At 41.2% G+C, this 11,528-nt stretch overlaps 1 protein-coding gene across 2 annotated transcripts; it reads right to left on the bottom strand.

The window, feature by feature from the left end:
• Positions 1–370: 370 nt before the first annotated feature.
• On the bottom strand, positions 371–11,153 carry LOC137265952 (probable methyltransferase-like protein 24). Of its 2 annotated transcripts, XM_067801438.1 has the most exons (7): positions 11,078–11,153; positions 5,458–5,659; positions 4,843–4,900; positions 4,610–4,726; positions 3,672–3,743; positions 2,611–2,782; positions 371–2,321 (listed from the first exon to the last, which is right to left on the bottom strand). In XM_067801438.1, the coding sequence occupies exons 2-7, from the start codon at positions 5,642–5,644 to the stop codon at positions 2,025–2,027; spliced, it is 903 nt and encodes a 300-aa protein (XP_067657539.1). In that variant the 5' UTR covers positions 5,645–5,659; positions 11,078–11,153; the 3' UTR covers positions 371–2,024. The 2 variants fall into 2 exon arrangements, with proteins under 2 accessions (XP_067657539.1, XP_067657538.1); XM_067801437.1 differs by lacking the exon at positions 11,078–11,153 and having other exon boundaries at positions 5,458–5,691.
• Positions 11,154–11,528: the final 375 nt, after the last annotated feature.

The following is an 11,528-nucleotide window of genomic DNA, read 5'->3' as shown; positions in this document are numbered from 1 at the left end:
ATGTCCGTATGTGTGCACTGCTGTCTCTATAGGTCCATGCTTGTGTATAATTATGTCCCTGTATGCGGAATGCGAATTTGTGTATGTCCCTATCTGTAGATTGTTGCCTTTTATATGTCCCTGTGTTTGCACCGTTGTCCATATGTGTCCCTGTGTGTAGACTGTTGTCAGTATATGACCCCGTGTGTAGACTTGTCTCTGTATATGTCCCTGTTTATAGACTGTTGTCTGCATATGTCCCTATGCGCAGACTCTTGTCCGCACATGTCCCTGAGTGTCGACTTGTGAATGATAAAGGAGAGATTCGGGTTGCCCTCAGGCGACGAATGGTTTCCATCCTGGTGAATGACAAGACATGCTCAACCAACAATTCAAGAACGATGTAGTTTATTTCCAAAACATATGACATGATACAGTCCGCACGAAAACATAACTGAAGACTGTTGAGAAATGTTGCTGACGTGGTTGTAGTTTTGGCATTACACGAATGAAACAACTGGTCACCGAAGATTACATGAGGTCAAGGTTAGTTGGATCATGGGGTAAATACAGGAAAATATCACTTAATTCCATACATTATGTACTGATGTATTGTATACGTTGATGCATTTAAACGAATCAATCTTGCTTTATCGTTCAGAGAAAAAGGTGAGACACACAGGGAGAAGAGTATTTGACACGGAGTGTAAAATGTCTCAGAAGCCGGTGTGGGGAAATGAGACGGGGAGGGAGGGGTGCAAACAGAAATCTTCTAACCTCGGGATTTATTACATAAATAACTATGCCACATCCTAGTACGCTGAAAAATTATTGTTCAAGAAACATTATTTGCTCTCATAGTTGTAATTACCTGTCATGAATACCTGTACCTGTATTTGCAGCTAGAACTGAGAAGATATCTTGTTTCCATCAACTCCTACACTGCATAGTACCAGACAGTCAGTTAATGTAGTGGGTTTATCGCCTAGCAGTATTTCAGTTAGGTGACAGCTGCAGGGAATGTTTACTAAGAACGTTCGCAGGTACAATGCCGACAAAACCTCAATGATAGGATTCTGGCACACCTAAGGGATTCAACTCGGGAGGAATTGCGTACTTGAGACGAGCAGTTGTGGAATGTTGACGATCTAATGACATAATTTAACGTCTGTGCAAATACAACCTTACATAACAACACACGTAACGTTACCTATCATTATACATGATGTCCAGCTATAGCACTTTGACTGGGGTTATGGTGTTGGCCTAACATATACTTTATACGCCAACCAAACACCATTGCAACAACCTTCCCATATTTATTGTAATATTCTACCTATACTATTCGTTACAAAACAACAAGAACGTGTGTCTGTATGCCAGATCAACAGAAGTTGATAAATACACCAAAACATACGTAAGCCATGGAACTACAATGTCACAAAACTTGGCCATTCACACTACATGACCTCTTCAGGGACACCTGTACTTCTTCCTTGAGAGATTCGAATACTGGGCATCTTAATATCCAACTTTGGCAAGGTATATTCGATGAACACCACTTTCATACACAACATCCAACCCAAACAACATACTAAAACAACACTCTGAAAACTATGCAATGACAATATGGCCAAAAAATGAACATATGACAGTCTGTGATCAGTCTTCCAGTCACACACCTATGTCGACCCTGCTTAAATATGTCAGATATTAAACTTCAAAAATACTTTGACAATATACAATATAAATACTGATGAATGTACTCCAAACAACAGACATCACCACATCAACTTCGCCCCGACTTCAACACCAGATACCTCCAGAGAACATCCGTGTATATATTCCTGGTTCACTCTACGCTGTATCAAGTGCTGCCTCTGTGATGCAGGCTTCATCTTGGTTCTTGCCAAAAAGGTTCATCTCCTTATGACATACAGGGTCTACCGTCGTCTTAAAAATACCCCAATCCCTGCCTGAAAATATATCACACAACACACTTCCTGTGTCACCATGGCGACTCCGTTCTGCGCATGACGGAAGTGTTATCTGGGTTGCTTGAAGTGGGTGTTGACGTAACACATATCAGCCTGTGAGTTCCAGTACCGATAATGGTGGTATCTGCTGCCACTGTTCTTGTGGTAGAACTGGAATCCATTCTTCCTCAGGCTCATGTAGGCATCGTATATATCCTGGAACCGTTCCCTGGATGGTTCGTTTGGGAAGATGTGCCACTCCACAAGAAACTGGCGGATTTGGGGAAACAGTCCGTCCTTCATGATGTTGGCTGTCACAGCCCACTCGTACACCTCGATGTCGATCTTCAATACATCGATCACACGCTGCCAATAAAAGCAGAACCAATCACGTGAACATACCCAGAGAGATGAAACTGTATAGCAATAATGTGATCAGATATAATATTTCAGCAGTGATAGTTTCTAACTCGGTGTGTTTCACATCAGTCGCAGATTTCTAGAATAATATATTCTAAAATAATCCATAATCAGAAAAGAATGGTTCCTGAAGCTGAATCTTTCTGCACTCGAATCTTAGGATTCTGACGCAACTAAGGGAGACAACTATACACAAAAACACGTGCTCCTATAATTCCAGCGGAGGACTACACACCTTCTCGTGCCCCAGTAGCTTGATGATGGACTTCAGCGTTCGGACCTGCCAGCTGGTGGAATGTCGGACGTACCCGTCAAAGTTGGGGTGGAATGAGTCGGTGTCGGAGGCACCCAGACCCATGTTTTTGAAGAACACCCTCTCGGAATGTTTGTGGTCTGTTACCCCCATACTGAAACAGTGAGGAGTGATTGAGCGAGCAGTTTCGATTTTTGTTGCATTTAACAGAATTGGAACAACACCTCGTGATTGTACCAACTGTTGTAAATCAGTTAGTGTTTTAGTGTTGTGTTGTGTTGTTTTTGGAGGAACAGTGTCTCAAGTGTGTCACTGTTTTCTGTACACATTAAGTAGGGTAGTGGTGCGCTACATAAGAACTTGTAAAATGCTTAGATGAACAGTTACACTACTTGTAAGGGCATGCTGTGTTGGGGTGTGGTGTTTATTTCTTCTTTTTCTCTCTTTTGGTGTGGTTTGATTTGGTTTTATGTTTTGATTTATGTTTTGCGTTGCCTCTGTCGTTTCTGTGAAGATCATATTCACCCTGTAAGCAAAGTAAGATGGACCAAATTTCAGTGAAAACATCGTCACTTTTTGCTAGATAGAGTTATCGATTATATTATACTAGCATTGTATTTGTACTGCATTTTATCTGTACTGCCATTGTATTTCTACTGTCATTGCGTCTGTACTATCACACTGCTCTGCAGGTCACTGCAACACATGACATTTCAAATGACGACTTACACTGATATTAACCACAAATGTCAAATGAAAATTTATACGGAGGTTTCCAATGACTAGTCGAGCAGTAGCTTCCACAGTCCTCACAGGAGACCTTGGCCCCAGTACTCATTAAATTCTCATCTGGCAATAGCAGCAGAGGCTTAGAATTTGGTCAGAGGCGTCTGTTGCTATGGTGATTTTAAAGTATAAAAAGTAGGTCATATTTTAACAGGCATTTTAGATCACAGCGGACTGAAACTATTTGTATACACCGATATATAATATATAGATAAAAGGAATTCACAAACAGTGTAATTATCACCACAAACACCTACCTTGGGTCAAAGCTGTACACAGTACACCCTCTCTCTGCCATCGCGTCATCGAAACTGAAGTCATTGTCTATGCTGAAACAAAACAGTCCAAATGGACGGGAGATCCCGGATGCACTAAGGGCAGACTAATGAAGCTAATGATTTATTTTAGCTTTTCGTGTTATTATCAACCGTCATATACTTTAGAAGAAAACATTTTGTTTGTGAAACTGCATATTAAACAATGTGAGCGTAAGATAAACACATTCTTTTCTTAAAACTATACTCACTCACGCACAAACAAATCCAGTCGCTCGTTCCCCAACTTACGGGCACAATTTCACACATTCTTGACAATATTATGTCTATATCATACATATATTGGAGCATATGCACTCACCCAAGCTTCCTACTGATGCCTTATAATCCTTTACGACTTGTCTGAAATCGATAATTGAAAGTTGGAGACGAACAGCTTCCAAACAGAGAACACAAGCCACATGTGGAATGTAAACACATGCTCCGCACATAGAAAACTGTCGAGCGCTGAATTGTGAATATTTGCCGAACTCGATTACAAGTTATTCCTAAAGATATTTATAAAGTGCGCTTCAAGGGACATAATCCTGTGGGCTTAGCTCAAAATAGTGTTCGGCCTGTAGATGGCGCGAAAGTTGATGTAATGCAATGTTGCATCAATTCACTGGAATTTTATAACCTATATTGTAACATTGCATTTTTGTTTTCATTTGGGGAATACATTATATGGCAGCTTCCCTGGGGCCTGATGGTTAGTATTATTGAGGGCAATGCATTATTCAGTTCCAGAGAAGTGTAGTGTGAAATAGTGCCTTTAATCACACTCACTCACTCACTCACTCACTCACTCACTCACTCACTCACTCACTCACTCACTCACTCACTCACTCACTCACTCACTCACTCACTCACTCACTCACCCGAAGGAGTATACGAGACAGGAGTCACTTGGTTTGTATTCCTCGTCCCAGCACACAGGCCAATTGCCCATGAATTCCTTGTTCTGACACCGGTAGCCGTCACCGCTATCCATGTCCCTGAAACGTTCAACCAACGCGCACTATTAGCGTAAAAGAAAACTATTTTTAACAATGAAGCAGAAACTCCTCTCCCCCAGCTACACCGAAAACGTCCCCCAGTAAATCAGACTCACCATTCTATTAGACACGCCCACTGCCACCACAGTGTCGCGTTGGTTCGAGGTGTTTCACCTGGAAACGGAAACAACATTAATATAAAACGTCGGAAGATAATGAGCCACAGCGCAGTGTCAGTCTGACCCGATGTTTGTAACTACACAAACTCAGGTCTCCGTTAGACTGTAGGAGTGAAGATGTTTGTAACTACACAATCTCAAGTCTCCGTTAGACTGTAGGAGTGAAGATGTTTGTAACCACACAATCTCAAGTCTCCGTTAGTCTGTAGGAGTGAAGATGTTTGTAACTACACAAACTCAGGTCTCCGTTAGACTGTAGGAGTGAAGATGTTTGTAACTACACAAACTCAGGTCTCCGTTAGACTGTAGGAGTGAAGATGTTTGTAACCACACAATCTCAAGTCTCCGTTAGTCTGCAGGAGTGAAGAAGTTTGTAACCACACAATGTCAGGTCTCCGTTAGACTATAGGAGTTAAGATGTCAGTAACTACACATATAGTGGGAAACATCGCGTAAATAGCACTTTTTCTACTTCAAGTTACATTAAAACACTTGCCTTTCCATATTGCTACCTGCCTCTCTCGCGGCAACAAACGACATTCACTCACTCACCTTTCCATATCTCACACAGGTCGGGGGTGGTTGGGATCCTGTCACAGCTATTGTACAGCAGGTAAATCACTATGGTTACGAAGCAAACGAGACTGAGGGGGAGCAGGATCCGGAGACTCTGACGAGCCTTGACCGCATTCCAAGCGTTGCTGGCCATATGGACGACAGGTCGGGACTTATCTAACATTCTGCGACCACATGGCTGTAATAGAAAATACCATGATTCGCACATCAGGCCATGAAATCAGCTTTACCATAAAGGTAGTCGCTGTACTGAAGAGATTCCGGAACCTAGATGTCCTGTTACAAAGTATGTGAACATGTGTTTCCGGCAATTCTAGTATTGTCTGTGTGACAGGATGGGTTAAGATCACTTTCATTCAAGTGTGAGTAATTATCAATTACAATTAAAGGCAAAAGTGAATAAAACAGAAAACCTGAAGTTGACCTCTCCCTCCCTCAGCCCCCACTCCCATCTACTGGTAGGTATAACTAGTTTCTGTACTAGTATCCCATATCTTCCACACTACAGCTTAACTTTCTGTTATACCAACACCCAGCATGCTATCCTCAACATAACCCACCCTCATCTGAGCTCCACCCCTAACTCCAACCCAGTTTTTACTACCACTCTCAGTTTAATTATAATGACAATAGTAAACTGATGTATTACTCATCTACTCCTCGTCTTCAATTCTCATAAATCATAAGATTTCTATTAGTATTTCCTAATCTCGGCGCTTTTCATGTGTATTGACTTTTCTCATTCCAAATTTTGGGGTGTTTGCCCCATACTTTATATTTTGGGGTGTTTGCCCCATACTTTATATTTTGGGGTGTTTGCCCCATACTTTATATTTTGGGGTGTTTGCCCCATACTTTATATTTTGGGGGCGTGGTGGTTATTTCTTGCGACGTCAATAATCATCAACTGACATTAGACAACACCTACCCCGTCGGCGACGTTACTCACGTAAACATGATGGCGCTAAGGAGTGAACCAGTCTGACGAAACAGATACTATTCACAGGCTCTTGTGTCTTTGTAAGGATTAAATATATAAAAAGAAACCGAGATCACCTCCCGAGGCCAGAAATGCTTCACAGTACAATAAAGCATGATATATATAAAGCATATGTATGTATGTATGTATGTATGTATGTATGTATGTATGTATGTATGTATGTATGTATGTATGTATGTATGTATGTATGTATGTATGTATGTATGTATGTATGTATGTATGTATGTTCATACATGATGAAAATCAGTGACGATATAACGTTACCTCCAACAATGTCCAAACCAATGTAGTCAAACTATGTGATGGCTATTGTGATGGCCATTCACAGAATGAATCCACAGGTCCACATCTTTCATAACATGAGGACATAGATCTTGAGTATTGATTGGTGCAACTCTCAATATGAACGGCGACAACAAATACTTACATGAAGGGAGGGTATAGAGACTAGCCAGTGGTATCTCCACCTACCTGGCGAGAGTTGACTGAACGTTTTCCACATTGCTACATACCAAGAGACTCGTAATGCGATTTTATATTTACACTATATACGGACACATAACAATCTCACAAAGAGATTATCTGTAAGATGTGCAATTATCACCTCACTGCAGCTGCTGGTTACCTTGGTTACCTGCTGCTGACGGGTTTACCTGTGACAAACTGGCGCTAGGGTTTGTAATACCTAGATGGTTTATCTCTACATCACAGGTGCAGCTAATCAGGACGCACAAGCACCTGCTTCCATGACAACCAGGTGTCACCTTACTCACTGGCAAAGTCATGTTTCAATTTAAAACAGAAGAAATAGAAGAAGACAAGGGAAAGAATGAAGAAAAATCTTTCCAAACTCGGACGTACTTATTCACAGCTGTCAGTATATAAAGCTTCTAACGTTGAAATACACTTCACAATGAAACGATGTTTGTTTGGTGTCCCTGGCACCTAAGTATCTCATAAATGTCATTTCATCTTGTTGCTTGGACATGCAATAAATGGCAGCTGTTATAAAATATTAAATGGTTCTCAGGTTTGTCAGTGAGACATACAATGGAAGTGACCACTTTGGCCAACAAACGCTATCATGATCTCTTGCCTTACAAATGGGCTGGTGTTGTGGTAGGTAGTTGGTATGTGCAAATATGTTTGAATACTTATATAACCTGCTAAAAACCATGTTGGATTGTGCTTACATTTTACATCACGGGGGAAATTTTAGTCGAGCTTTACATCACGGGGGAAATTTAGTCGAGCTTTACATCACAGGGGATATTTTAGTCGAGCTTTACATCACGGGGGATATTTTAGTCGAGCTTTCCATCACGGGGGATATTTTAGTCGAGCTTTACATCACGGGGGATATTTTAGTCGAGCTTTACATCACGGGGGATATTTTAGTCGAGCTTTACATCACGGGGGATATTTTAGTCGAGCTTTCCATCACGGGGGATATTTTAGTCGAGCTTTACATCACGGGGGATATTTTAGTCGAGCTTTCCATCACGGGGGATATTTTAGTCGAGCTTTACATCACGGGGGATATTTTAGTCGAGCTTCGGTTATTCATATCATTTTAGTGAATTTATTGTAATCCCAAACCCGGGTTTGCAGCAGGGATACGTGCAAGGTGCAAGTTCACATAACTGGACGAACAACCTCTCTCGTACACTAAAAAACTTCCGTAATTATTCTCCACAAATTCTATAACCAGTCTCACACACCAAATACCTTACTTGACCCTCCACAAACTTCTCGGTGTACACTAAATAACTTATATGATTCGCTCACAAATTAACATGATTAACAAATCATTCCCTGAAAACCGCATCCTGTCGTTCCTATAGTTGATTTCATGAATGCAAACTATTTAGATTTGCCCACACATCTAATTTGAAGATAACAAGATACCATGAAGCTATTCCTCGGTTCTTGTTTACCATATTTGCTTTGAACTGTTCCAAATCTTGAATACTGTCCATCAAAAGTTTAGACTCACTTCTGTCAATGTACCCACTTACTTCAGTCAGCTGTCGTGACTAAACATTCCATTCCGTTTAAAGGACTGTTTACACATGAACTGATGCATTGTAAAATAAATTCGTAAGTTTGAAATATTATTGTCAGGGGTTTAATGAATGATGAAAACTGGCGAATTCTAAACAAAACATACCGCAAAACGCAGTACGATGTTTCCACGTGTTTTCTGCGCGATCTTCGTGCAAATAATCTGCATAAAGTTTACAGTTGGAGTCCCTAAGTTAGTGGAGAAATTGAACTTTATATGTATGTATGTATTTTCGCGTGCGTGCGTGCGTGCGTGCGTGCGTGCGTGCGTGCGTGGTATATAAAATCGAAAATCATCTACCAGAGTTATTGGAAAACAAATTTATATCGTTGGAAATGTTGGAATGTCTAGTTTCTAGGGTTACCATTCAGTGTCTATTGATCCATAGATAGACATTGTATCTGTTAGGCAACTACTAGTATATGTTTCTTTTCAGGAATGCTACAGGCGTTTTTGTTATCCTGTACATAAATAAAACTATTCAAGGTCAATGCGACATATAACGTTTTACAGCACATATGGACTGACATGGAGTATTTTCTCACTTACACTGGTACACGAACATATGATGTTCTTGAGAGGCATTCAAAGTATCAGAAAAAATATTGTGGCATCTGTCAAAGCAGATTGTCGTGAATTGGGTTGTCCAACCTATTGTGATACATTTACTTCAAACATTTGGAAAAAAAACAATATGAAACTCATATATATTCAATGTCAACAGTTTTTAAAATGATATCTGGGGGAAAATAGTGGAAACTGATGGACAAAAATACACAGAGACAACAGTCTACACACGGGGACATATAGAGAGACAATCTACACACAGTTCGTCCAGAGAGAACAGTCGACACGCGGGCACATAAACTTGCAACATTAAATTGTTTGAAGATCACATGAACACGTTGGACAATTCCATTAGTTTTCTGTGTACTGTACCGATGTACTCACACTTACATTCAGACTGTCTGTCCCACTACACACTAGCCTAATAAGCTTCTTTTTACGCAGTTGTGTTACTGCTGTCTTGACGAAAGGGCAAAGGTCATCCGTGGACCATTGTTTCACATACGACCACGTTAGAAGAAACCACGTGACTCCTACCATAACTGGAATATTAAGTAAGATTTCTATTGCCTTTCAAAGATAAAACAGCAACATGTAGAAACGTACCGACAGTGATCATATGTTTAGTTTAGATCCAGTAGTGAAATGGGTCTTAATTACGGGATCAAATATACCCAACGTGCATTTCTAATACCATAGGTCTTTTTTGATGATACATCACATAAAATCATTTTAAATCAAGGTCTCAAACACAGAATCCTTCCAAGTCAATCATAATCATCATATGGTTCTCTATCAGACATACCAATACATATTTCCATCGACCCGTGAAGGTCCCGGGGTAGAATAGGCCTTCAGCAACCCATGCTTGCCATAAAAGGCGACTCAGCTTGTCGTAAGAGGCGACTAACGGGATGGGGTGGTCAGGCTCGCTGACTTGGTTGACACATGTCATCGGTTCCCAATTGCGCAGATCGATGCTCATGTTGATCACTGGATTGTCTGGTCCAGACTCGATTATTTACAGAACGCCGCCTTATGGCTGTAATATTGCTGAGTGCGGCGTAAAACTAAACTCACTCACTCACTCACATATTTCCATCGCCCGATAATCTGCACGGAAGCTCCATGCTTACTTTCCATGCAGCAGCATCCGTTGAGCGTGTCTAGACTGGAGAAATTATTACCATACGCAATCACGTAACATTCAAATCTTCACAGATTACGTCCAGTCAATCAATGTTCAGAAATGCGTACAGACATAGCCTCAAAGTATATTTCGGCTGCCCATTAACACAGGGGGTCAGTTGTATGTTGTTTCCCTTTTGAGGATTCATTGGCGAGTACAGATCAAAATAGGTTTTGGTGCTGCGGTAATCTTCTAATAGATAAAAAACACTACTCAGTGCATCGCATATTCTGATTACCAGCGACCTTAGATGGCTCTTTTGTTCTAAACCAACGCCCAGTGATCATGGATGGGCCAAGCGGAAAGAGACTTCGAAATCAGAAGACCGGTCATCAGTGAAGATAGCATGCGTCTTTAAGGATGTCTGTACAGGGATGCTGATCTCAGAAACGGTTCTGGGAAGATTATACAAAGGAAGAATGTACTACCTGTTCCACTCGCTCTGAGTCACACCATTCAGTTGATACTGCAACACATCCACGTGGAGCGGCTTTGGACTGCAAATCGCCCATTTGCAACATTCAATTTGTTGTCTGTGAGATATGACCTCATACCACCCTGTGGCTGTGTGTGTCTACACAGCATGCATTTATACGACCTCCAGCCCTGTGCCCATTATGTGTAATTATTATTTCAAAGTTTGCGGTAGTTATCCGCATTTATAACCTCCATATTTCCGTTTGGACACCTAACCGGTTTGCGGTAATGGCGGCAGCATAGTAATGTGCTCCTCAGACTGGTGAGGGTGAGATCGTTTTCCGTCACTGCTACTCACGTGCGTTATATGTCGTCTCGCAGGTCTTGTTCACGAGGTTGCATCAACTCTGGTAGCTTCCATCGCTGACAACCACGGCATCGCAGTAAACCGTCCCTCGACATCTACCTCAGATCATACCGTCAACATTTCTCCGTCCCACTATCAGTTTCATCTTTAAATAGCCGGCAGTCGTCTTGTTGCCTTAGCAACGAGCAATCGAATAACTGACATTATCGATCTCACGCGTTAACCTCGCCCAATGCTCATCTGGGGGCCTTAAATATTGTTTTGAGAGGCTTAAACCTCTCGACTGCAAGAACGCATTATAACGAGGTGTGTATGGTTTAGACTTTGGATTTGCTGAATCCAGTAAGATGCAACTGATGAGGTCATGTACGACAGTTTCCAGTTTAATAAAACAAAACTATTTTTAGCATGGGAATACGATTTCTGTTTGCATTATTAATGT

The sequence above is a fragment of the Haliotis asinina genome, chromosome 15, assembly GCF_037392515.1.
Source record: "Haliotis asinina isolate JCU_RB_2024 chromosome 15, JCU_Hal_asi_v2, whole genome shotgun sequence".
NCBI classification, from domain to species: Eukaryota; Metazoa; Mollusca; class Gastropoda; order Lepetellida; family Haliotidae; genus Haliotis; species Haliotis asinina.
Note: the sequence above shows the minus strand (reverse complement) of the source record. Positions and strands in the feature narration are given on the sequence as shown.